The following is a 27,584-nucleotide window of genomic DNA, read 5'->3' on the forward strand; positions in this document are numbered from 1 at the left end:
CTCCTCCTGCAGCCAGTTTTCGCCCTGCAGTCACAATCATCCTTTATGAAAGTGGTACCCAGATACTTTTGATATGCTTTTATATTACAAAATTTCTAATTAGTTAAATTATAGTACACCCTTTTTAAAAGAAGGTTGTCAGAGAGCGGCAGACTCAAAACTATTTGAATAACACACTGTTTAATGAAACATTATCTTTTTCTGGGTTAAACCCGGGAAGTAGGTGATTACATTATTGGTTTTAATATAATTTTTCATGAAAAAAAACAAAAAAACCCAGAATCATAAGGGAATGGTTTCTGTTCCAAAGCCACTAATATGGGATGTTGGGTCTTCCTGTCAGACTGACTTCATTTGAGCAAATCAGAGAACAATTTCTCAACACCTGATTTGAGTTATTAATCTGTTTAGCGTGGATGCTAATTTCAGATTAGTTTTTTATTTTGAGTAGGTGTAGCAGCTTGAAATAAGCATATTTTTTTTTATTAAAACAGCATTTCCAGAAACTTGGTATGATACTATCTGAATCTGCTCTAGACACATTGTAATCTGGGTCACTTTCATCACTCCTCGTCTAGCTTTTTCTGTTCATATCATCATGGATTTTCTCTAAATTTTACAGAAAACTGTCTAAAACATTTATGAAAAACTTCTAATAAATTTAAGGGACCACGAAGAGCCCTGCAGCTCTACTTCAAACACTTTAAAAAATGTATGAGTCTATTTTTCAGCTTAATTTTGCCATGCTCAGTTTTTGGGTTGTAACAAAAGACAGTGGAAAATTATTCTTTGCTTTATTTTCAAGTTTAGAAATAAGTAAGTTCAACTTTTTTTTTTTGTTTAATGGGAATTATAAACCAGTGCAGTGAAATATTACTGAATTTGTCTATTACTTTGCTCACAAGAGCGCACATTTCCATAAAACAAACATCATAAACAAAAATTCCACTTTTATGTGAGATCAAAATTTAGGAAAATCAAGTTTGCAGAAAGCACTGCTGGTATTTTAAAAGAAACTAAACACACGGTCTGTATGTTTGAAGCTTCTATTTTAACTTTCAGTGTCTCTTATGAATAATTTACCAGTGCTCCTCTAAGATGTTCCACGTTGTATAGCCGTGATATACATGGCAGGTTGTCTTTTCTCTGGATGTTTTAAGCTTGTTCTGTCAGCATAAGTGGAAGACTGTGAAAAATCTAGTATAAAAAACTCTGCTGAATGTATTTCCTGCAAATTTGTCATATTATTATAAGAACAACACCTCAGGCTTGATTAAAAATGTGCTGGTTACTATATGTAAATGAGATGGTTATGCTGAATATGATTGTATGCAAGTCTTCAAAAAGCTGATTGTAGTTTAGCTCTAACTTCTTCTACTTATGCAGTGTTTTTCTGTTTCACAGGGAGTTTTTCCTGCCAGCTACATTCACTTGAAGAAAGCCATTGTTACCAACAGAGGGTGAGTTCAGAAATATGGGAGACTGGAGCTTTCTGTCTTTAAGTTGTTGCATTTGTGTTGCCTCTTTGTGTTTTTTTTTTTGTTTTGTTTTGTTTTGACTGATTTAGACAAATATTTTGCTTGTTCTAAGTGTGGGGCAAATCAACTGCCACTGTGAAGCTTGTTTATTTTTTTCAGAAGAAATCTATTATGGATTATTTTTATTTGTTATTCAGAACTAAATGTGCTTTGTACAAAAAAGGAAAAAAAAAACACTAGGTAACCTAATACAGATCCCTGGGAAGCCCATTGGCTAGTGACTAAATTTATATAATTTTATTACAGAATACACACTTGGATCTCTAACAGTAAGATTGAAATTATTGAAATGCTTGTGGTAATTTGACTGAAAGTAGATTATCACATTTGAGATAATTGTAAATCTGAATTGAATAATCTGTCCTAGGAATTTTGTAAAGTAACTGAAAACATCTCAAGATTTTCAGAGTCAAAGTTCATCAGAGAACACCATAGTTTAGTTGAACTATAAAACAGACACTGACATTGACTTTGGGGGAATCATTTTCCCCCCAAAGTCCTAATGATAAAGCTGCTTTTTAACTGGAACAAAAATGTTCATGAAGTTTATGAACTGCTGAAATTGTTTTGCAGTTTTTGAGCCTAACGTCAGTATCATCATGTAACTGTAAACTAACCCATCTGGTTGTTTATTATGTTCTCTGTTTGTCTCCTAAAGTTCTTACAACTTTTGAAAAACATTTTAAATTAAATTATCTTTAGAATGTATTTTAGTTTTAAACATTTTATTAATATTAAAAATTAATTTACTGTGACTCAGAAGTAGTTTCATCAGAAACTTGAGCTAAATAAAGAAGCAAGGTAGAAAGCATAGATCTTGTCAATAAAAAATTTTAATAAATTAAACGAACTATAATAATTAGACTGCTGCAAATCAAAAGCTGGCCTTCAAACCTAGTGCTTAATAAAAATCTAGCCCTTGAACGTCTTGTTTATAACCCCCTCAGTGAACATTGTGAATATTTTTACCACAATAACACTAATAAAGGTTGGCCTAATTATTCGGTCTGCTAATAAAAAGTGGATGTTACTCTGTTTTAGTTCCTTTTTCTCTCCACATGATTCAGCCTTACACCATGGTAAGATCAGAGCGCAGAAGGAAATAACCTCATTAAATTTCTTGTTAGCGTCAAATACTTTTGTTTTAGATGTTTTAGTCAGACACCCCCTGTTTCCTTTTCCATAGTGGATAATCTTAGCAAAGAAAGTACAAAACACTTTTGCACCGAACTGAATAATAACATCTTTAACTCACAGCAGCACTGATGTGATTATGCAAAAAAATGCGGAACTAACTCACTTGTGTCTACAGTGTGTGTTGTTCTGTAATACATTTAAAATGTTATTCGGTATTTTTTTTTGTCTCTGGATGAATTGCTTAAAGACACTTTTCCTGAATAGAACAAAGAACTTTTTAATGGTAAACGTGGCATCTTTTAATACATTTGCATAATGACTGCAAAAGCTTGTTTAAGAAAAACAAATCTTATTAGCCAGTGGTATAATCAATGCTAATTTACATGAGATCGTTTTTTACATAATTAAAGACATGGATAGCAAATTAAGTGGAAATAAGGAATCCTTTGCTTCCTCTTTCAAACTTCCCTCCAGAGTAAATAAGAACTGAGGAATACTGAGAGTTGCAGAGTACTTTCTAAATTTTAGAAGCTGGGAATGTAGCCCATCCACCAAATATGAACATTTTTAGTGAAAAGTACTTCATAATTGGCTGTCCCAATGGTGTTTCTTTTTTTCTTTTTTAACTTGCACTGAGTAATCTTGGCTTGGTCTCTATAGTTCCATTATATGAAAATTATTTCCTAACGGCCATCTCTAAGGACTTTCGTGTCCTCTGAATTCACCTCGAGGAGGAAAACTGATTAGACAACAGCCACATTCATTCTGATGCTGCTTTCACACTTTAGCTGGGAGCAGCTAACATGCAATGATGGGAGGGAGGGAAATAATGAGAAATAATAAAAAAGACCTTCCAGCATATGAAATTGAAGACAACTGAGGTGTATGAGAAATGGATACTCAACAACCACATAAATTGTTCCACGTTTTAATTACTTTAGAGGCAGGTTTCATTACGAGTATATTTTTACAGACGTTGTAAGATAGTTTTAAAAAAGCATAATGCCTAAAATAGTGCAACACACCTCCAAATAATGCAGCTTTGAAAAGATCAGTAGGTACCTCGAAAATATAACATGATTACTGATTACTCCTTGAAGTCAGAAATCAGTCTGAGGCAGCAGACAACAGCTCCCGCTGCCTCAACATAAAAATCACAGCCAAGGTGAGCCAACCGTGTTAAAGGGCAGCATTTCCTCTGCTGCTTGCTGTCCGACCATCTTCTTCAACGCTCCCCACTGTTTGGGGGGAAGGAGACCTCCTGCGTTTCAGTCGCAGCTCTCTGCTTCACACCACCTGTTGGACCTGCTCTGTCAGTTTGACTGTGCCGTGCTGATTTTTAAAATTTGCTCTAGTATTTTTGAAGTTAGATAGTTTGATAGGTTGGGAGATTAATGTAGTGCTAATACACTGAATAAAAAGACACAAACACATTTTTTCTCACTATCTGAAGTTAAATCAGATCAAACTTTTAGCTTAGTTAGTACCAAAATAATTTCTTAAACATACAATTTATCTTATTTTGTACTTATTTCGAAGTTTGCAAAATGTCACTTTCTCTATGAATCAGGCTACAGTCCTTTCTGTCTTTTAGAGGAACATCATCAAAGAATAGGGCTTAAATAAATACTACATTGGGACATTGATCCAAATTAAAATACTCCTATGCTAACCAATTTTTCTGTTACCATAGAAAGTGAAAAATCTAATAAAACCATATAGAGCAGATGATATCTGAGTTGACTCTTGAATCTAAGCTAAATCTTGCTCTGACCATTCTCACAACATGAGTAATGTTGTGTAAACGGCCATATGGGGAGGAAGTTTTAGTTTGAAGGGTCAGGTGAAGGCCAGTGGATAAATGTTACACTGGTTTTTATTGGAGACAATCTGTGAAATAAAATAGAAGCTGTTCTTAAAAATGCCTGGAGGACTTTTTGAATCCGGAGAACAGTATTTGGACAGAAGGAGGTTTCACTTCTGCTGTCATAGCTGGAGGTGGGAGTCAGAGTGTGCTTGGCCTGTCAGGAACCTTCAGCAGCAGGAAAATGTGAGTTGTTGCATGTGAAAAGCTTAAAGTTATTTACACTGCAAATCAAATTTAGATGTCCAGATTTTTTTTTTTTTTTTTTTTTGGCTCATGCTCTATATGGACCATAAAGAAAGATGAATGAGTCTAAATTTGAGGAAAATGTGGATAAATTATATTTATGTCTGTGATTTAATTCTCCAAAAAGCACTGTGATGATGTATCCGTCCATAAATTTGCCCACTAATCTTTGCAGAGGGGCTAATTACTAAATATGGTTGTGACTGGATGAGAGGTGGGGTACACCCTTGTCAGGCCTCCAGTCCATCACACTGTAAAGCAGAGACACACAGGACAAACAACACACACCCAATGGGAATTTACAAAGATCAGTTACCTTGCAGCAATGTTTTTAGACTGTGGGAGGAAGTCAGTGAGAACATGAAAGACTCCAGATTCAAACCCAGAACCTTCTTGTTTCAACACAACAGTGCTACCTACTACACCACCGTGCAGTCAAGATGATAAATCATGAATATCATCTTGGAATGTATAAATAAAACAAAGTCATTATGAGATGCATTTAGTGTTTATGAAAGTAAAAGATTGATCAATGACTAGGGGTTGTTAGCGGTCAAAGGGTTGAATGCTTTCAAAGTTGGAAGAGCAGCTGTGTGTTTTAAACATTTTGAGGCAAATAATAAAGGAAAATGGCCAACAACACTTCTAATATCTGAAGAGGTTGAAGAAGAGACAGAGAAAGTAAATATGAGATTGCTAAATATTTGGATTGGAGACAACAGAGGGGCAACACATAAGAAGAGCCAGCTGGGACAAAGATGGCTTGAGACTAACGGAGGATGGAAATGGTGGATCAGAAGTGAGATGTGCAACGATGCTTGATCAGAGGAAATATGAATGAACATTTACAGAAAAAAAGAGAATAAAAATTAACTAGAATCAAGGAGTCAAAGGCAAAAAGTAAAAATAAACTCTAAAGTAATTATTGGACAAGAGTGTTGAAAGGAAAAAGTGGAAGATGAAACGTGAAAAGGAAGAAGAGAGCATAAAAAGCTTGAGCTAACAGAAATGGGACTAACAGGGGTATTATGGTCTGTTTAGAGATGGCTGTGCCACAACATAAGGGTGATCCGTCCTTATCAGACCTAAGTCAGCCACAAAACACTGTTGTATCGTTTTTACAATGATTTATTCAGAAGATGTTATTTTTCTTGTCAAATTTTACACTTCAGAAGAGTTGGGTATAACTTCAGGGTGAATGCTAAAAAAAAACAAGTAAAAGAAAACTAATACTGGACTTATTTAAAATGAATAAACCAAATGACAATAACTTACCTCTCCAAATTCTGTACGGTGTTTAAAGAGATGCTTCAGAGATAAAGGTGTTGATCCACAGCAGCTTCATCATTCATGCCAACAATACAACAGAAATTGTGGTAAAGATATTAGGGTAAAAAGTTAAAACTAAAGAAACTTAAACAAGAGCAACATGAAGTGAATGAGGAAAAAGGGAAATGAAGGAAAAATATAAGGAATAGAATAGGAGAAAAAACCCTGAAACACAACTGATGTGGGTGAACTCAGCAGGCAGTTATCATCTGCTGTTCTGCTGGGAGATCAGCAAATCTGGTACATTGCTCCTATTAATTTATCAGTTATGAAACAGAAGAAGAGTGAGCTGGCTGAGAAATGGGAATACAAGGTGAAAAGAATGAGGATGCAAGAGAAAAAAAAACATGGCATCCATGGCAGGGTAAATAAATAGTAGGGCGCTTTATTATTTCTGACTTCCAGCCTGAAACTGTGAGTCAGCTTTCAGTTTTAACCAACAATCTCACCCTCTGGGCAAACATAGTTTTCAAAGAAGCAAGGAAAGTAAAACCATAAAATAAAATATAAAATGTGAATCATTTTATGTTCAGAGGTGAAGCGAGGTTTTTTCTTTCTCTGATTATTTATTTTACTTAAACTTTTACTGTTTAAGTTCCTTAAAGGTTATTTAGGAAAAAAAAATACTCCACATCCCAGTATTTCATGTGAATATTTCTTCAAACTTTCTGAAGGTCTTAATCTTCCACCCACACCTTTTAAGTGCAGCAGCTCAGTATATTTTTCTTATTTTTATTAAGACATTTAACACTAAACTTTGGGTCATCCAGTCAGAAAAAGACTCCCAAATTTAATTGAACCTGTTTTTTCAACTTGTAAAAGTCAACTTCACAAAACATACCCGATGATCTCTGGGCACTTTGTTGCACTCAGTCAGTCACAAACAAACAAATATAAAAATAGTTTTACAACCATAAATGGGTAAAACACAAAAAAATCCATAAAAACCTTGTAAGGTCACCTGTTGGACGAGGCATCTCTCTGATTCTTTGTCCAATGTTTCCTTCACAAAACACAATACTTCACATTTCTTCCTCTGGTTTAAATAGATTTTTTTTATGGTTGAAACATTTTATTTTTTCACCCACCAGTCCACCTGAATCACTAGAAGCAAATTAATATATAATATGCTCGGTTTAAAATTTCTGCTTGAAACTGCAAAATAAACTTACAACATTTGTTTTTCAGTACATTTTTATTTACCATTTTTGTTTAGTATACTATTGACCTGTTCATAACTCTGTGACTCTTCCCCTTTCAAGCTTATTTCTGTGAACTCTGTCCTATCTGCTCTTTGGTAAAGTGTCCTTGACTCCAGCTCTACTTTTTTTGGAATAGTTATCATGGCTTATTTGCATTACATCATCTTCATCCTACCTCTCCACTGCTGATATTTTAGTTCAACCCTGAATGATAACAATAATCATCCTTTGCTGCCATCTGTATAGTCTAAGTGCAGAATATGTAACCACATTTCATTGCTTTTATGTTCCCTCAACTTTCACTTTAAATTACAGTAAAAAATAATTTATTATGATACAATAAATCAAGATGTTCTTGTTTATGTATAAGTACAGTATGTAATATAGAAATATGAATTGCATAACTTTTTGCCTGAATTGTATGCATATTTGTGAATATATGCATATAATGTATGTGGATAGTATGTGTGTCATATGTTTGTTTCTTTTATATATATATATATATATATATATATATATATATATATATATATATATATATATATATATCTCAAAATAAAGTAACCCATCAAAAGATCTGTCTCTTATTTGTTTACTGTTGAAATAATTGGCTGTTACTAAAATGTGTGTTTGTTTTGTTTGTGTCATCTCGGTGCAGACCTCATGAGACTGTGGTGCCTCTGGAAGATCCAATTGTTACTGAGGTGACGTTAACTCTTCAGGAATGGGCTTTACTATGGAAGCAACTCTATGTGGTAAGCAGCAAACTATGTACAGCAGATAATGGGTCTCATATACACCAGACATATACAAAAAAGCAGTTAAATGACACCCACAGGACTGTAGCCCCAAATTTAACATTTGTTTAGGAATTGTTCTGCTTTGTGTTTTTTAGCGTCTTTTTGTTAGTATCTGAAGTTACACATTTCTTTTCTGTGTTGTTTGTTTCAATTAAAACCAAAGGAGTTTTGTCGAGAACAGACAAACATTTCGGACTTGCTGCCTTACAGCATGAAGAAAAAATGTTGATGCTGATTCTTTGTGGGGAAATCAACTGTACTGATGCAAGTCAGACAAAGACAAATAGCTAACCACTGTGCAGATTCAGACTGATGCTTCATGCTGTGTGCACATAATGCCACTTGAGAAACCTGACAATGGTTTTGTCTTGAGCATTGTGAAAAGACGGAGCTGTTCCTGCCGCTACTGCACTGAAAATGTTTTCCCTAGCACCAACAGCAGTTGTTCAGTTTGATGGTGAACCTAATTTTTCAATTTAAAACATTGTTTTTGTTATATTGCAGGGATTGGTTATGACTTTGTACCTTTTGGTTTTTGTATGTTAGCATTATATTGATTTCTGATTGAATTCTCAACTCTGTTTGCAGAAATGCAGCCTGAAATTTGCAATGAACCTCTATGGTGCTTCACTGTTATTGAAATGCTTCCGAGCCCAATAACAAGCAGGGCTTTGCCAAAACCAAATTAATCAGAATTTTGACTGCTAGAGGAACTGATGTCTATTTTTTGCGGCCGAATTCCTATGATTTTGTTCAAAGTTGAGTCGCTCTGCCTTGCTTTCATGTTGGAGATGTCAGGTCAGATCAAAGCAACTTTATTAATTGCATAGGGGGCAGTTTATTTGCAGCCACCCAGTCCATGTACAGTCTAGGAAAGGACAGACAAACCTTCTGTGTGCGTACCAGTAACTGTCAGAGCCACGCCTGCAGCACTGTGGCTGCAACTCTTCTATAAAATTTCTGGTTGAACCTCACAGAACAGCAGATCACAGTAACACTGCAATTCTGTTAATTCCGAGTTTATGGTGCTGCAGGACATTTTTAAGTTTTAAAGGGAAATCTGTCTTTAATCTTCTGCACTAAGGTTTCCTTGGCCAACCGCTCTGTCTACAATCCTCAATGTTTCCTGTTTATTTGTATTTCTTCAATAGAACAAAAAGAGGATCATAGAATCTGTCTTGTTGATGGTTGTGGCCTCTTGCTGTGTTTAGTTTGGTGTTTAGTTTGGTGAATGACCATGATATGAAACAGTCAACACTGTTGCACCTTGGTAGCAGTTCAGTAGCTGCATTCTTAGTTTTCAGCCTCCCTCAGAGCTGTTTCTGTTTCAGTTAATGAATGTGTTTGAATGAATGAATGAATGTGTTTTGACCTACATATGAAACAATGACCTCTAGCAACTGTTATGTATAATTGGTTGATTAAACACTAATCCTACAGCATGTTTTTATCAGATTCTGTGCTGGTTTGAAAACAAAGGGTAGCAACACAAATTATTGATTTGATCAATTTATCAATTTATACTTAGTAAGCTGTAAAAAAGTTATATTTTTAAATAACTTTTTATTTATAACTATTTTTAGATCTGTCTAGAAGACTTAGCCTGTTTGCCATTTGTTGGTGATTAAGCATTATTTCAGACCAAGTTACTGAAGAGCTGCAATTGTGACCTATGTTCAGCTGTAGACAATATGATGTGCTGAACATCAGATACATTTCTATTATCAATACTGTGATGTAAAGTCAACCAACACCCATTCAGTATTCAAAAAATAGAAAATGTGTAATTTTTGCAAAGAGTTGTCAAGATTAATTCTCATTTTTAAGTCAAGCTTATGGAAGTCTTTTTTTGTAGTTCCAATAGAAGATGTTTAAGGTCAAATCTGTGGAAAGTAATCTTTTGAAAAGAGGAAGCATGGGACAGATATGGGGACTAAAAATCACCCCGTGCTCCTTAATCTTTCATAACTAAACATCTGGCCCAAAGCAAGATGGATTACAGATTATCCTTGTTGGTTCAAGATGAAATCCACATTTATGAACCTATCGTTTTATGCAGGATTTGTGTTTTCTTGTAAAGCTTAGTTCCCTTTTTTATAATGTCTGATTTATAGAACAAAAGGAAAATTGATATTCTATGGATGTGAAATGATTAATATTTACACAGGATGTTTATTATTTCCATTTTTATCATCTTGTGGAGTATATTTATGTCCTCAGACGGTAGACAGAAAGGTAACTTTATACCTCCTGCAATTCAGATTAAGTGACTTTACTACCAAGTCTTCTTCCTTTGCTACTTTTACATAAAATGTTACTTTAATGATTTGAGTAGAAATAAATCTGCAGCTAAATGGAAAAAGGAGCATTTCTGTGATTGATGGCTTCATGAAATCTAAATTTGTCACTGTTCCTCCCTTTATCTATTCGGTGGGCTGGTTTCATCACTCATCCTCCTTATGTCCTGCCAGTTCTGTCACACTGTGCTTTTATTCAAAATTAACAGACTTTTGTCTTTCCTCCTTGCCAGAGTTGAAGAGATGAAAGACAGGAATTTTATTGTCAGGGCCCATTTGACATATTTGCTATTTCCAGTTTTACACAGCTCATTTTTAATGTCCCATTAATGGCAGTATAAATCCAGCACCAAGAGCATTTCATGATTTAAGTATAAATACAATGTGGATTAATAATAAGGACATAAATACAAAAATAACCTGAAGGAACTGAATGATGGGGACTGAATGCTTTAGTAATGTGGTGCATTAGTGTGTTTTTAGGCAGATAAAAAGAACAAAATTTTGTTTCACTGAGAAGGTTCTCATAATAGGATAGTATAAACACACTAAAAAGCTTTTTTAAAGCAGGTTATAGCCATGACAACGTGGCTATGTGGGTTGTGAAATGTGGAAGTGTGTGAAAAACATTTATCCAGATTATGTTTGAACACTATGCCAACCAGGCCAGCTGTAGCATGAAGTTGGATATTTTTGCAGATATTTGTTTGGTGACACTGTAACAGAATTGTAGCCATAAACATTACAGCTGCATAGTTCACCTTAAAATCAAAGTGGTCATAAAATCAAAGACCGACCTTTATTTGAACCATGAGATGTAAGTCAAGATGTGGGGAAGCAGGAGATGGTAAGTCATCAAAAATAACAATTTAGTGAGCTCTCCTGCTCTGTTATTCTTTTAAATGTTTTGATTTTTAAATATTCTTCTTTTTTATAGTAACAATTCACAAATATTTAAATGGCAGTTCCATTGAAAGCAGACCATTTTTTCCCATATAACCTTTACTTATAATCATAGCGCAACAAAGCAATTGAAGCTCCACACAGCTTGAGGGACAGTTGTGTAAACAGGACACTAAGAGTGAAAACTGTACTTCTTAATTTCTAAATTTTAGGAGATGCTAATTTGCAAGAACTCATAAGTGTCCTCCTGAATAATCTCATTCCTCTCTCCATTTAGTATAACAATCAGACTCCCATGCATTCTGTAGTAGAGAAAATATGTTCTTCTTGAAACGTCTGAGAGTTGGTAAATGCAACCTTTGCATAGAATGTGACATGAACTAACCAGAACTAAGTCATAGTGCAGATATTGTGAATAATGATGAATAATGATATTATTCACAATAACATTGTGAATAATAATAATAATAATAATAATAATAATAATAATAATAATAATAATAATGTGTAATAATGTGTAATAATGTGTAAAGAAAGAGAGAGAAGAGTGTAAGTTTCAGTTAGCCATTGCAAATCACTGATTAACGTGTTTTTATTTTTGTTTTGTTTTTGCATGATTTCAGATCATTTGTTTTTTAAGGCAGTGTAAAATAATCACAATTTTCAGAAAGGATTCAAAAAATTGTCTAACAAAAATGCTAGGGTGAAACATTTATTTTCACCCTATAATAACACTTAGTCCAGTATAATAACACTTAGTCCGTTGTTCTAATTTAGAAAAGAAAAACATTTTTACTAATGGAAAACATAAAATTTTAATATTTGCAGGACAGCATGTCTTGCCCAAAGTGCTTCTGTTGTTTGAGTTTCATGTTGCATTTGGCATCATTGTATGATCATCACCTCTTTTCACCACTGTATGTAGGCAATAGAGAAAATAATTTTTAATTGCTCACCTCAAATTTGATGAAATAAAAATAATTATGTCTTTGATTGTCTAAAATTCCTATATATTGTTCCATCTTGTTTAATTCAACAGATGATCTAGAAAAATCTTAATTGCAGATAATAACTTTGAAGGTACTAGCCTCTCTGGGCTTTTTGGTGTCTAATAATATGTGAATATGTGAGCCAACAGTTTAAGTATGAAGCAATAGAGAGTGTTAGCCTTGATACATAATTCATGTTTGTGTGGTCTTAATGAGAAAGCGATGTTAACCACCAGAGACGAGACTAACACTCAGAAATTAACGACACATACAGCCATGGTAAACCGGTTTACAATCCATGTGCCTTCCCTTCTTGATGCAGGTGTTCCCTTATGGCATTAACCTCCTCCAAGGTCTGAAATCAAACATTGTTCAGGTGTAAAGTTTGTGAATAGTTGGTTTAACCTCCAAATAACCTTCGTTTTCAGTCAAGAATCTTCACAAAAATCAAATGTTACCCACTGATACATGACCTGTAATCGTTCACGCCTTTGGGGATACACTGCTAACTTCTTATCTGGTGTCCCTGTTTCAACAAGTCAGAGCTGTGTTGTGGCCCCAGGGGGTCTCTGTATGGTGTTAACACATGTAAGGATGCTTTCACTTATCTGCCCTCAGTGTCAGGCAGCAGAAACTGGTTACTGAACTATCCTGCAGATCCACAATAGTATGCTGAGTTCTCAGTAAGTAGATATCAGTAATAACTGCGCTGGCTTAAGTGAAACACAGAAACTCACACAGCAGCACAGAAATGCATCCTTTAGTGGAATCTTAGTGTGGTGGCACTTTTATCATTTACGGTATTTTCTTGTTAAATTTACCCACAATTTATCTTATACTCTCTGTTTGTTGTATATATGCTGCCACCCTGAACTGATGTGTGATAGTGTGTGTTAGAAAAGGAATAACTAAGAGAAATGTAGTCAATTATATATAAATAAAAAGGAAAATAAATAGTTGGAGAAAGAGAATCTAAACAAATTTATGCAAAATATTTACTCTTTCCACAGCAATAGAAATGTGTGAGGTACGGTTTAGTGTTTCTGCTCACCTTAGTTTCTGCCAACATGGTTCCCTTCTGTAATACTTTATTTAATGTTCCCGAATAGTAATGGCCTGTCTCTCCCTTGCTTCTCTGACATAGTTTGTCTCATTCTTTACATTTTTTTCCATCTGTCGCCTCTTATTCTGTTGTCAAAGTAGTTAGAATGACTTGCGTTGTCCTGTATGTGTGTAGGCAGGCTAAAGAAAGAGGGAGGTGGGGTAACACTGACAACTGAACAATAAAAGAGAGATGTGGAGACTGGGATAAATGCAGAAAGAGACATTTCTTTGCAGTGAAATGAGCAGACAAGATTATGTTGATGTCTGTGTGTTCAGAAGCTGAGACGAAAGAAAGGAGGTGTGACAGAAGAGGAGGAGGCAGATTGTAGAGAAACCAGTATTTTTTTACTTTACAAGAAAAAAAAAAACATTCTTGAGTCCAATATTTCAGAAAAGTGCCAGAAGTTTGTTGTACAGGTTGCAAAGTTCACCTAGTCAAATGTTATTCTGAATTTTTACATGAAACACAGTAAAATAGTATTTTCAAATCAGGGTATAATAAACTAATTCAACTGTTGGCTGTAGTATTGTGTTTAAGAAAAAGACAGGTTGTCAAAAATGCAGGAAAAGATACAAACATGGTAGAAAAATAGTTTAATAAATTAATTGGCTCATGTTGGGAACCCAATTAAGTGCTATATCAAATCATTGCATCAAGACTAATCCGACAAAAAGCACATGATCTGGGAATATTGCCATACTGCCTTACTGACACAGTAAAGATGTGTAATTATCAAACAACTGTGAGAGCTGAATGCATGACTGACTGTACACAACATCCACACAAAACTCTCCAGAAACACGTTACTTTGAAAGTATTGTGTGACTTTGGGGAAAAAAAAGAAAACATGTTTTGTTTGTGAGGCCAAGCACTAAGCTTCTTATGTCGTAGCTATTTCACATTTTCCCAGGAGAGCAAACTGCAGCAACCCATTAAAAGGTGAAAAGCCCTGGAGGGAAGTGCAGCTGAACGCTGCTACATTACAGTAATGCTCCAGAGAAAAGGAGGAGAAAAGGGGCCTAGCAACCCATAATATTACACATTGCACTTTTTCAGTGGAATTATACTATCCATGTGTAATTCTGTGTAATTCTTGGAATCCACTTGTCATGCTGGGAAACCTGTGCATGCAGATGAAGGATGCTAGCAGGAAGTGCTGGAACTGTGTGTTCCATACAGATTGTAAACTTTCCTGATGAACAGTTGGTGCTTGGAGACATTTTCAGGACCAAACCTGTGAACATAATGCTTATGCGATGCATGGGTACTACTTGTATTTGCAACTCTAATTCTAGAATAATACAATCAATTTGAACGCCATTGTCTGTAATGTTTATCGTAAAATTTGCATAAATCTGAGCGGTTCATAAACAGCTTGTGAAAATATGTCTGTATAGATTTGCAGCCTGGCTCGCAAGAAAAATCCAGACTTTCTTTTGCACATTAGGTGACACATATGTGTGTGGTAAAGTGAGAATTTGAGTTGACTTAAAGCCAAAGAAAGCCAGAAAACAACAACTTTAGTAAAAATTGTCAGCTCCTTTTACACCCTTGGATCTCCATGTGTTGTGGAAGCAACATATTTACAGTGTCCCGCAATTACAAAAGAAAAGAAGAAAAGATGGGATAAACAGGGCTGTATAGCAAACAGATAAAGACACAAGGTGAAGTAGGAAAGGTTTTAGATTTCTTATCTGAAGTTCTTCAAATTCCTTGATGAATTCTAGAAGCACAGAACAAGGAGTGAACGAAGAGAAAGGAGGAGGAGATAGTTTTTCCTTTTGTGCTTTTGTTTGTAGGCATATTTTCAGGGATGCACCAGTGTGAAAATTTAGGCTGATAAAGATATCCGATATTGCTGTCATGGCCCATTATCAATATCTACCAATATAATACATATTACACGTGCTTGTGACCATAACGAAATGATCACACAGTGATCTTGCTTCTTGTTTCTTTAAACACCCAGCAGTCCTGCTGGACCAATAAGTACTTATTCGTGTGTGTGTGTGTGTGTGTGTGTGTGTGTGTGTGTGTGTGTGTGTGTGTGTGTGTGTGTGTGTGTGTGTGTGTGTGTATATATATATATATATATATATATATATATATATATATATCTAGAACTATAAAAATGTCTAAATAGCTCTGTTCTTTTTATGCAGAGCCAATATATTTGCAATAAAGATGGGGAAATTTGTGGAGGGAATTACCCCTTTGAAACATTTTGGTCAGCACAATGAAAAAGGTCAAGTGAGAAATAAGTTGAATTTGTCAAAGAAGTGAGAAACTTTTTGACTTGCAGTCTTGAAATGTCTGTTTTGATAAATGTCTCCAGTTAAAATTAGAAGTGGAAATTTTATATTTATACGTTCTATTAAGATAGTTTAGTACAATATTAAAATTATTTGCTGTCTCTAATAATGTCAAAAGTATATTTTCTTTATTCATATATTCCAAAAACACAGTCGTAATGTGAAAGTCGTCTCCTTTGAAATGATAAAGTTTGATTGATTTATGAGACGACTTTTAATATACCCTGTCTGTCGGGCTCTGATGTTGGTGTTAGTTTGTGTTTGCAGTAGACAGCAGAGAGCTGTCTGATCTGTTCTCTCTCACGCTCAGCTGTCAGACATTTGGCTTATAGACTTTGACTGACATTTTTCTGTAATAAAACAAACATGATACTTAAACAGTTCCTGGGATTTTGGATTTTAGCTCACTTTTCTTGTTCATCTGTGTATACTATGTGCCTGTTATGTTTGATGAGATGAGAATTTGGTTGTAATGCAGTACTTTGTTCACTTTGCAGAAGTGAACAGACACTTTGAAGTGGAAAATACATTGTGGTCCCAAAATTACATGATTGTGGTTCACTGTTCAATATCCTCCACAGAAGGCAAACAATTTAAAAATCATCACCTACAGGAAACATTTCTTGTGCTCTAATTTAACAATTCTCATAAATATGTGTGATGTATAATTTTATTTTATTTTTATTTTTGGGGGGGAGGGGATATTTAAGTTTTTTCCACGCATAGCAACAAAAACAAAGACAGATAGGATTGAAGTGTGTGCTGCTTAACCTGCACAGTTTAGCTTAACTTCTAATATGGAAAATATGTGTTACACAAGCACTTAATTCAGCACAAATGGGTTACTATTTTCTAAATGAGTGGGAAGCTGGCTAAGTGGAAGCAAAGGGTCAGAAGTGCATTCTTAGATCACAGCTCTATATAGTGGCCTGACATGACAGCTACAATGGATTCAAGGTGTCTTTGTGGTCTCTTCTAAATGTGGAACTTTTCCCAAATCAACGTCTGAATATACAAGCAGCGTCCAGACTGCGGTCTCGTGTAAACATAGCCTCATAGCGCTGCTAACACTTTGTCTATTCCCCCATCTCTCACTTGCTGCTTTCTATCTTTTATGAACGCTCAAATATCACACATTTCATTTGAAAGTCTCTCCACGGGCAACAGCCTGAGGATGGTAAACTCTGTTGCTGTCAAATTTCTTCATCATCAGGTGTTCTGTATATCACTACCTTTAGAGAAAACACCTCTCTATGTCTTTTCTCAGCTTCCTGCTCTCTTGAACATTGAAAAAGTGGAGGTTGGAGCTGCAGACTGGCCCGTGGGTGGGTGGCACAAAGAGACTGGGGGGGGGGACAGAAAGATGGAGACTGGGAGCAGGTCAGAGGAAGAGAGAGAGGAAGAATAAGGCATTGGTAGAGGCTGAAACACAAGCAGAGAGAAAGAGAGGGAGAGAGAGTGTTAGTGTTGCTGCTGTAGAATGTGAACAGATCTAAAATCGTTTGATAGGCTGTGATTTTCCTGTTGTCTGCCGGTTTGGACTGCTGGTTGCCAGCCCAAACCACAGAAAACGAGGGCAGGGGAGGAAACTGAGAAACAGAACTAGTGGACCTATCATCCCTCCATCACACATGTGAGTTGGTGCTTTCTTCTCTTAAATCTGGCTGTGCAGTTGGATTGTTTCCGAACGCTGCTTGTGTCATGTTGGTGAGCATTAGAATGTTTTACCTCAGAGGAAAAGTGTCTTGGGTATGTACTTTAACGTAAATATGAGAATGCTTTTCAGTATACATCCAGAATCATTCAATAAGTGCAGTGTCATAAATTTGCTAAGATGACTCACCCATCGTTGCCATGGTGACAAGGCCCTTGTTTGGCATACAGTTGCTGCCTTTATGTTGCATTGATAGAAAAGTGTATCAAATCATATCTAATTCATTTTTTTCATGCATATTTATTTTTCTTTGACAGTAAGATGTTAATGTGAATAACCTTTGAGTTTCCTGTATCAGTTAATATTGTACTACCATATAATGAAATGTTGAAAAGACCAACCGCTTAAGCTTTTTTTAATAACTGTGCGGGTTAAATACATGTAAATTGAGAAGCTTTCATTAACTATTCTTCTCTCAGCAAGTGAAACAAACTATCTATTCCCTATTAAATGTTTTTTATAATACATTTCTGCTGTTTCAAGTAATTTCATTTTGTCACACTTCTTGACAAGTCTTTTAAATTATATAAAAAGTCTGAAGTTCTTGGTTTATTATTTCTTGCAAAAACATATGACTTGCATGTAGCGCAACATGTTTTAATGAACATGTTGCGCTACATGTTCATTAGCGCAACATGTTCGCATGTTATTAAATTTATTTAATAACATAATGTTATTAAATTTGCTTAAAACTTACAACAAAAGAAATGCCACTTCATGACTACATTTTGCTCCTCTATTTATTGTCAGTAAAGCACAACCTAATTTTAAAATAATTTTATTTAAATGTGACGAGCTTTATTACTTTGTGTCTCAACAAATTCAGTTCCTTTCCTTACACACATAAGTTAAGAAACAGCAAATAAATAAATAGGCTAAATTAAAAGTGTAAGAGAAAATTTTAATTAAATCTAAGTTTTACTAAATAAACTTTTTTACAAGACAAAGGTAGGAAACCAAATTGAACATTTTTAACAGCAGAAATATAGACTGAGAAATAAGCACAATTTCTTAAAATTGATTTCTCACTAAGACAAATGTTCTCTTAAAAATATACCTGGCATAAAACACATTTGTGTTAAAAAATATTTTATAATAAAATGAAAACTTTGTTATTATTATTGTTGCTGAGGTCATAGGTCAATTTTTAGCTTGTCTTCCATAATTTAATTCATGTGCCTTGTTAATTAATTGTTGGGGTTTTAGTTAAATTGTTTATGAACAAAACTTTTGCATACAGTTGTTCATTTGTCTTCATAAAGTAAGATCTTTGCTTTGAATGATGCAGCTCTACCTATAGCAACTCTTATAGCACCTTTCTGTAAAGTCTTTATGTTTCAGTCAGAGCTGTAGGTTGAATCTCGGCTGATTATGCCCTAAAAATAATGTGGGAACAGAGTCTGGAGTGACTCTGACTTGCTGCAGACCCAGATTAGAGTTTGGACTTTTTGAATTGCTAACATAAAGGATGATTTCATCTTTAAACATGTGGACCAGAGTGGAAACACTCAGAATAAACCATTTTAAAGTAGGATTAACTTCCAAAGTCAAAAGCACATGTTGCTGATTCAGATAAACATTATTTTATTTTGTTGCTTAATTAAGCAGTTATGCTATTATTTAGTGAATTTTTCTACCATTTGCTAACCAAAGAAAACGACGAGATAACAAACATTATCATCTGTTTCCTTTTTTCAGTGCTTCTAAAATCATTCCTCCCTTCTAAATGGTTTCATTACAGTGATTTTTGTTTCATCAGAAACATACACAATAGAACTTATGTGTTCTGTGTAAATCTATTGAATGATATTTTAATTTGTATCGTAATTTTTGTGCTGCTACTGAAATTGCATTTTGCCCACAGTTGGAGCCACTCCTGCCTTCTCAGGTGCTGTAAACAAACGCTGTGATTCACAGTGTACTTTTTACATCATGTCTCCTCCGGTGTTCTCCACTGTGCCAGTCTGAATTATTTCCAGTTGTGAGATTTTGCCTCACAGTGAGAATCACCCACTGTGAAGTGCACGTGTGAACAGGCAACTATGGAGAACATTTGGAGCTGATACCTTCAGGCATTCTTTGGTTTTTGTTGTTTTAGAGTTCTGATCTGCATGCAGAGTATTTTCTCCCTCCAGCGTAAAAAGTAGCTAACCAGTTTCTGCACCTTTTACCATGTTGGCACAGTAAAGCGGACTGATCTTCTCAAGCTGGAGATTTTCATCATCTACATCTGTTGTACACAGTAGAATTTGTGCACTTCAATATGTTTTAATATATTTTAGAATACTTTAATCTCAATGAAATGCATTGTTTGACAATTTAAAAAAATTGTCATTTTTGACATTCGGAGTGAAAAATAAATAAGATTATTTTATAGCTTGTTTTTGACTGTGCATTTCTGTTTTTGTTAATGATGATCAAGTCACTAATGATCTAATGGAGATCATCAAATCTTCCATGAAAGCTTGAAATAGAGCAATTGAGTTTTAACCTCTAATATCAAGACTTCTGAAATACACAGAAGCTATCTAAAACTGTGCAGTAAAGAGTTACATTTCATAGATTCATTCTGCACTTTTCATTACTTGTGTCACTCAGTGATTTAACTTTTACAGTTGGAGGGTAGATTGTCCTTCCTGTGTTGACCTCTTCAAGAACACGCAGCGTGAGCTGAGCCAGGCTAGCGTCCCCGCTATCGCATGCTGCTCCTGCCATCTTTCTGTGTGTGTGTTTTGTGTGTCTTTCCTGAAAGGGTTCAGACAAGGTTATGAGAGGATTTGGGATGATCACAGGCAGAAGACAGAGCACTCATACACAAACACATCAACATGCACTAACATACTCACACACACTCCATATTGCATGCTGCATGGTGCCGAACTCCTGCTAGAACTCCTGCCTTGCTAACGTTTTTGACAGCTTGGGTTTGCCGGTGGCTTAGTTCAGTGGATTCATACTTCAGAGGAGGACATATTAATTATCTGATGCTGCCCTTCTAGAGTAAAGCAGTAAATAATCTAAACATCCCAGTGTTTCCAAGCTGTCTAAGCATAAATGCAGAGAAAGCCAAATTTAGTTTTTAGTGCTTCTCACGAAGAAAACTCAAATACTCCTGTAAAAAGCTGCAATACATGCACCTATACAAGATAAACATGACATGCTGTGAAAAATTTGAAAATTTGAAGACAGTTCATTGTAATTGTTTGAAAATTAGGAAGCCTGCTAAAACATATATGTTTTCAGATGCCTCTTAAAACATTTCACCATCTTGGGGTTACAGATTTTAAAGCCTCTGTCCTCTTTAGTTTTAAATCTGGTCCGAGAGGCAGCCAGTAAACCATCAGCTCACTGTGGGGACCGTCCAGCTGGTGAAACAGGCCTGACAGATACAAGCATGTCTCACCATGCAGGGAGCAATATATCTAACACTGTATATGAAACATTTTATCACTATATCTATATGTAAGTGGAAGAAGTTTATACTGGAAACTGAAACTGACTAGCTCCACAAAACTATTCCTAACAAAATCATAGCAATAATTTTACCAATGAATACTTACAACCTTCAAAATGTTAACTTTTTTAATTTTGCTCCTCAAATAATTATGATGACTAAATAAATTCAACAGAAATTCAGAAGATAATCTACATATTGAAGCCCTTTTGACTTTCTGAGGATATTTCAATGAAGTATTAATATGTTTTTCTGAAAGCTCAAGTGTGTTTTGAGAGGATTTCATACTTACTTATCCTTGAAGCCTTAACAGCACTCAGAAAATTAGCTGATGCAGTCAACCAACATTTTACTTATACAAGTTATATTTTATTCATCTGCAGCTCAGTCTTTGATAGATGGTAATGATGCTTTTTCAAGTCATGTGTCAGATTTCTCCTGATTGTTAAACCAGTGCACACCGATGCAAGCAGTGACAGAAAGTAAAAGCCAGCTGGTCTTTTTAATAAACTAGTTAAACCACTTACATTTTAACCTCTGTGTCCCACACCACTTTCAGAAAGCCAGGGCTCCTCTGAAATATTTTACATCAAACTTTGAGAAAGTTGCCTTTATGTGCCAGTTTTAAAAGATAATAGTTTTTGCATGTTAGTGCTATTGTGTTCCCGTGAAGTCTTCCAAAGTATGGGAATAAGTAAAAGGTATTAAAGGTAAGAACTTCTGCTTAAAAAGTAAACTTATATTTAATGTAGAATAATTGAGAGCTGATTTGACAAGTCCAAACGTTAGACTTTGAAATAAAGTTGATCTCAGCCCAGATGGAAGAAAATAAAGAAATATGTTCACTCCTCATTCACTGGGCATGCAAATAGAAAATAGAAAACTTGTTCATGATGCAAATAAACATTGACTTTTTTCTCTTTATTTTTCCCTCAATGCACCTTACAGGCAGCATCACCCTGGGCAAAAACCCAACACTGATTGTATGATTCAACATATAATCAGCTTTAAAACAACATGGGGAAGAAAATAAAAGTTGTGATGTTAGTGTTGGTTATTAATGAAAGTAAGTTCAATTTTCATTTCAAATTATCAAACATATTTTCCTAAGTAATTTATTTAATGTGCAGTAATATTTATATAAAAAATACATCTCAAGCTATCCTTTGGTGATGCAGGTATGCATCATGATTTAAAATGGATGAGGGAGCCATATTTTCTTCAGTAAAACAGAAAACAGAAACCTGCACAGGTCACGAAAATAGATATTTCTAAGTAAACATGGTACCAAAGCATACGCACTCTACCATGGACAAACAGAAAATCTTTTAATAATAATAATAATTTGTTTTTAATATTCTTTGAGGTCACATCTTTCCTTTTGAATCCCAAAATACGAGGCTGTCACCTTTCTATCCACTGTGGGGTTTTTTTTTTTTTAATTAAGCCTAGAGGGCACTTTTAGCATATAAAACTCTCCCTATTTAGATTTACATAATACGGGTGGCAGCATGTTTCAGTAACTGCTTAGTAGAAGGTACTAAAATGTGATTCAGCGGCTCTTTGTTTGCTGTCCCTGGTGATTTGTCTCAGCGCCTTTGTTTTGAGGAACGCAGCAGCTGCTTTGACAAGCATGAAGATGAGGCAGGACATTCGCTAATAGATCAGAGGTGTTGAGAGTGTCCCCTCTGATTTAAGAGGTGCCAGATAGAGTCATGTCTTATTAGGAAGCCTCAAACTGGTAACTTCCCAAACTAATTAGTTATACATAGCAGATGACCAGATTAAATTCACAACTCAAGTTGTCAATGTAAGTTAAGATCCTAATGCATATCTCATTATTTCCTGTCAAAAGCAGATCACCAGTTTAGCAGAGCAAGCGCTCTCATGCTACATGCTAGAACTGAATTTTCCATAATATTTTAATCATTTGTGAATTACCTGGAAATAGTTTATCTGAAGATGGGAATGTTTAAAAGCACAATTGATGCACACACACACACACACACACATATATATATATACACAACTTGTGTATATATATTGTATATACAATATTTACAACAGGTTCACCTGACAGCTTATCAAAGAAGACAAGTAAAGGGCCATGATCTCTCAACAAAGCAATAACACACATAATGTACTATAATTACAGGCTTCTCCTGCAGTATATGAACGTCTGCTGGTTCTTTGACTTGGTTTCCATGTCAACGAAAGCCACCTCAGCCAGTGGAAACACAAGTTGTATAAAAAGGGCATTCATTTCAATGTAGTTTATTCAGAGGAGAGCAAAAATCAACATCTATTATTTATAGTAGACTCTATGATGTTTTCAGTTGTTTCAGTTTACAGTTTCAAGCATCATCAGAAACTATTCTGACCTATGCAGACCAAGCGAGCAAACAGCCGCTGAAACAAAAGAGACAGAGCACGAATAACAAGATAATATAGAAGCAGTTTCAAATAGGAAATATAAATTGTGCCACACCATCGCCTCCTTTCCTCTGAAGTGGATTTTGGTAGAATATAGTTTTACTTCAAACTCCTTTAAATCAAAGGTAAAGGTAATTTTATTTATATAGCACATTTTCAGCAACAAGGCAGTACAAAGTGCTCCTCTGTCAATCATGTGCAAGCTTGTTGTTTCAGTCCATCACAGTCTACCTCAGGCCTAAAACATAAAATTAATGCAAACTGCAACAATTTCGTGCCCCCAAGTTCCATCTTTGGTATCAGCAGAATTTATTTTAGACTTTATATTTGACTTAATCAAACATTTACTGTTTGTGAATATTAGATAACACTCGGTTCTTTGTTTTTTTTTTTTTTTTAGTCTAAGGCTTTCAAATTAATTAAGATCTTTATATTCTAAGTAACTTAGTCAAGCAAAGTCCCAAAGCATCAATAAAGATGAAAGTAAATGTTTGATTAAGTCAAGAGCAGCATCATTTCTAGGCTCCTAGGCTGTCGTTTTTGCTTTAATATAAACAGCTGATCTTCTCTTCCTCTTTGGTGCTCAGTATTTTTTGAGGACAAACATTGTTGAAACGATTTGCTTGGTGGTGATTTGTTTCACTTTGTTTACATCGCAACTTTTAGATCTTAACCAGCGTTAGAACAAGTGGATCAGATATCTGCTGTTTTTATATTGCTTAAATAGCATTAAACTGTTTAAAGGTTTGTGTTTGTGTCTAAGTTCCTGCCAGAGGGAAAGGTGTGATTACTCACTTCGACTAGAGAAATATGCAGGAGGGGCATTTATGGGGGAAGAGAGGTGGGAGGAAGGCTGAATCCATAAATAGTTTATATAAACAGATATTCTCTTGGTTGATGATGCTAAAAACATAAAGTGTGTGCTCAAATGAACCTACAGGAATCTATACTTCCCTTAAACGTCAGACACATCATGCAGTATCATCTTTAAAGCACCGTGTGTCTGTTTTTGCAGTGTGGGTGGGTGTTTTTTGAGTGCCAGCTGAAGGTGAAGAGTTCCCCCCGTTGAGCCAGCTGGTGCGCCTGTTCCTCATGTAGCGGATCGTCTCATAAAAGGGCGCAAAGTTCAAACACATGTACCCGCTGACTGTGATGGCCAGATGTCCCAAATAAATCTCGAGTCCTGGATTTAAGGGAGATTTCGATGCGGTGCAAGCTGTTGGAGTATAAGAAGTACAGATGGCACATAGCTGTGCTGATTCTGCTGCCTGTTACCTCAAAAAAAACACCATCAAGGTTTTCCTTTGGACATGGCAAAAGAAAACCTTCAGTTGCAAATTAATGTTTTGATATGATTCTCAAAAATATTAGGAACTTAAGCATCTACAAGTATGCTGTTTGCATGATACCTGTTATTGATTGGATGTTGGCTTGGAATAAACAGATCTGCAAGATTGATTAGATGTATCCTAGTACTGATTAAAACTTGCCATTTGTGCAAACCACTGTGGAGGTTTTGCAATGAATTCAATTTTGAAATAGTAAATGTGTTGAAGGAGCTATTTATTACTTTAAATAACATGAATGAACCAAAGACTCTCACTGGTTATCAAACTTAAATAAATCTTGTGATATATGATAAATGAATTACACCATTCAAGGAATTTGCTTCTTATAAGTTAATCACCAGCTGGAATGTTTTAAAATCTCTCCTTTATTATCTAAACTGAATTTTTTTTTTTTTTTTTGCTAAAGGACACATGTTGAAAGTGAAATGCATTTCAAGGGGAGTCTACTTACAAGGACATGGAGTTGGAAAGCGTAGATTGAGAAATTCAGCAGTCCTCCATTAAGGAACCTCTTTTATACAAGCAGCATTAAACTGATTTTAAGTGTTATTTGTGTTTTATACAATAATCTCATGTTAAAATCCTAAAAACTATGACATGGCATGAGTATTTTTTGTCTGCCTTAGTTCATAATTACTGTTATTTGATCACATGCTGTACTGTAGCATCTCTAGTTATTATCCTGTATGAAATGGAAAAAGTATTCATTCTATACTTTTGCCATTTCATTTTATAATACATTTACTTCTTTAAGAAGTCTCACTGATAGTTAAAGTGGGAAAAAAAGAACAACTCCTTTGCATTGAGATCAAGTATTTCTTTGCATTATTTAAGTTTCCTCAAAGGGTTTTCATACAGTAGTGAGGTAAGAACTGCAGGACTCTGTGGTGTCATGAATAGTCAGTTCAAACACGCCCTTTCAGCCTGCAGTTGTAGATAATTATGTGCTTCTCTTGTCTCCTGTATTGCACTGATATGCCTGTTGGTCTCCTAGTGCTTTTGTGCTCAGGGGTTTAAATGCTGACTCTGGTGCTGCTGCCTTGGTTGATGAACACCCTTGGTATTAGAGATAATCTATATACGTGTCATATTTTGGTGTCCTGAACAAGCTGGTCTGTTTTAGTTTAAAAACACACTGCACCAAGTTCAACCATACATTCTGGTATTTACCTTATTTGCCCATAAATCTGCTGTTATTTGTTGGGTGTCATATTTAGGCAGCATTACATAAACATATAGACGGTAAGCATTTGCAATGATCTGACTGATTACTTGAAAATATTTGATCAGTGTCTATTTCTGTTTACAGAAAATCTGAGTATACCTCAAATATGTACAAAGAGTAATTTGACTAAAAATGGTTACACTCTTTCATCATCACTATATGAAAGATCATTAGTATAGATGTCCACTAGTTATTTTAATTAAAAGAACTGCTAAACTGATGAAAAGTGGAAATGACATGTGTTTCCCCTTGTTGTTTCTAAGCACCCAGTGAAACAGTGAAAAGCTGTTTCAGATGTGATGCCCTTTGCATGAAAGTTTCGGTATTTTTAACCTTGAGGCCTTGCTGCACTGAGTACTAAAATCCTACTAATTACTCAACGCCGTCAGGATGATGCAGCAGGGTTCCCAGCAGGAGCTCTGTAGAAATGGATGCTGGTTCTGTGATGAGAGGTTTCTCTTGGACGCTTTGCCTCAGAGTTTCACTGCAGTTCACAACCAACACTATCAGCAGGAATCCAGTCAGTCTCTCTTTTAAACACTTGAGTTCTGAGGCTGCAAGCCGTGTAAATGCTGTGTTATTTTTTAAAGCAGTTCCGTAAAGGCAGAGAGGTTTGTTGGTAACATTTTAAAGGTTGTTAAGCTAAATATTAAACTTCTGCTAAAATCTGGGTCGTTAACATGATTTTACTGTGGATGTGAATGTTCTTCTCTGGCCACTCATCTCTTTTTAGTTTTAATTTAGCGTTTTCTTCATATTGAAATTTGAATACAAATTTTAACATGAAAACATAAATGTGTATGTCCACTAAGGGATTGGTTAATGTTTGTTGACCATTAACATACCGTTAAACGTTAACTTAACGTTAACACACTCAGAATGTACACAATCCATAATTAATTACTACATTAAAAAGGTAATATATGATTTCACATATTAATTGCATGAAACAATACAATTCCCTGCAATAGGATGTAATTCAGTCTGATACATCTTTATGAGTGATCAGTTTCTTTTCCCTTTTTTTTGTTATTTTGCATCTGGGCAACCACAACAGAAAATTCCTGGAATAATAACATACTTAGATGCTTGAAATAATTTCACGTCTTTTGAGTGAACTTTCAGAGTTAAAGGGTTAAGGTAGTCTGTGCAGAATTGCAGAATTAATCGAATCAATTGCAGAAAACCTTGGCTGCTACACAATATCCATCTTACACAACAAATCCCTATCCACACTCAGAAATATATGAAAAGATTAAGTATCTTGACTTCTGTGGTGGAGCTGTATAATTTCTGCTTCCCAGTCAAAGTTTTTATTATATTTCTTTTGGTTCATGTTTATATCATCATACGCTGTGAGAACAGCACAGAAATCTCTAAAGCAATAACTCTTGTTGTCTTGTTTCTACGCTAAGGTTCCCAAAAACAGCTCCACCTCCACTGCAGGCCACATTTATATAATGGTTCAAATGGAAATAAGAACTATATATTTTGTAATTCCCATTATAGGAAGACTCAGACCTTAGGTAGAAACATGAAGATACACTTGGCAACTTAATAAACTTCTGGTCTGCTGCTCTTTTCTTTTCCCCTGCTGGGGACTTCTGCATACGCTGTTTACATCACGGAAAGTACTTATGAATATTTTAGAGATGTGCCAATTAGGTTTTTTCCTGCCGATTCCGAT

At 35.2% G+C, this 27,584-nt stretch overlaps 1 protein-coding gene across 12 annotated transcripts in view; it reads left to right on the forward strand.

The window, feature by feature from the left end:
• The window catches only part of LOC106946065 (dedicator of cytokinesis protein 3), a 164,636-nt gene that overhangs the window by 75,290 nt on the left and 61,762 nt on the right, over positions 1-27,584 (forward strand). For 11 of the 12 annotated variants that reach the window (XM_015030179.1, XM_015030170.1, XM_015030167.1 and 8 more), the window contains exons 4-5: positions 1,405-1,460; positions 7,975-8,071. In XM_015030179.1, the coding sequence (XP_014885665.1) occupies positions 1,405-1,460; positions 7,975-8,071 (153 nt within the window). Of the gene's footprint in view, positions 1-1,404; positions 1,461-7,974; positions 8,072-17,140; positions 17,356-27,584 lie in introns of those variants that run through there. The other variant, XM_015030178.1, reaches the window with a different exon arrangement.

Source organism: Poecilia latipinna, unplaced genomic scaffold (assembly GCF_001443285.1).
Source record: "Poecilia latipinna isolate Pla-1442-1.1 unplaced genomic scaffold, P_latipinna-1.0 Scaffold174, whole genome shotgun sequence".
Lineage (NCBI taxonomy): Eukaryota > Metazoa > Chordata > Actinopteri > Cyprinodontiformes > Poeciliidae > Poecilia > Poecilia latipinna.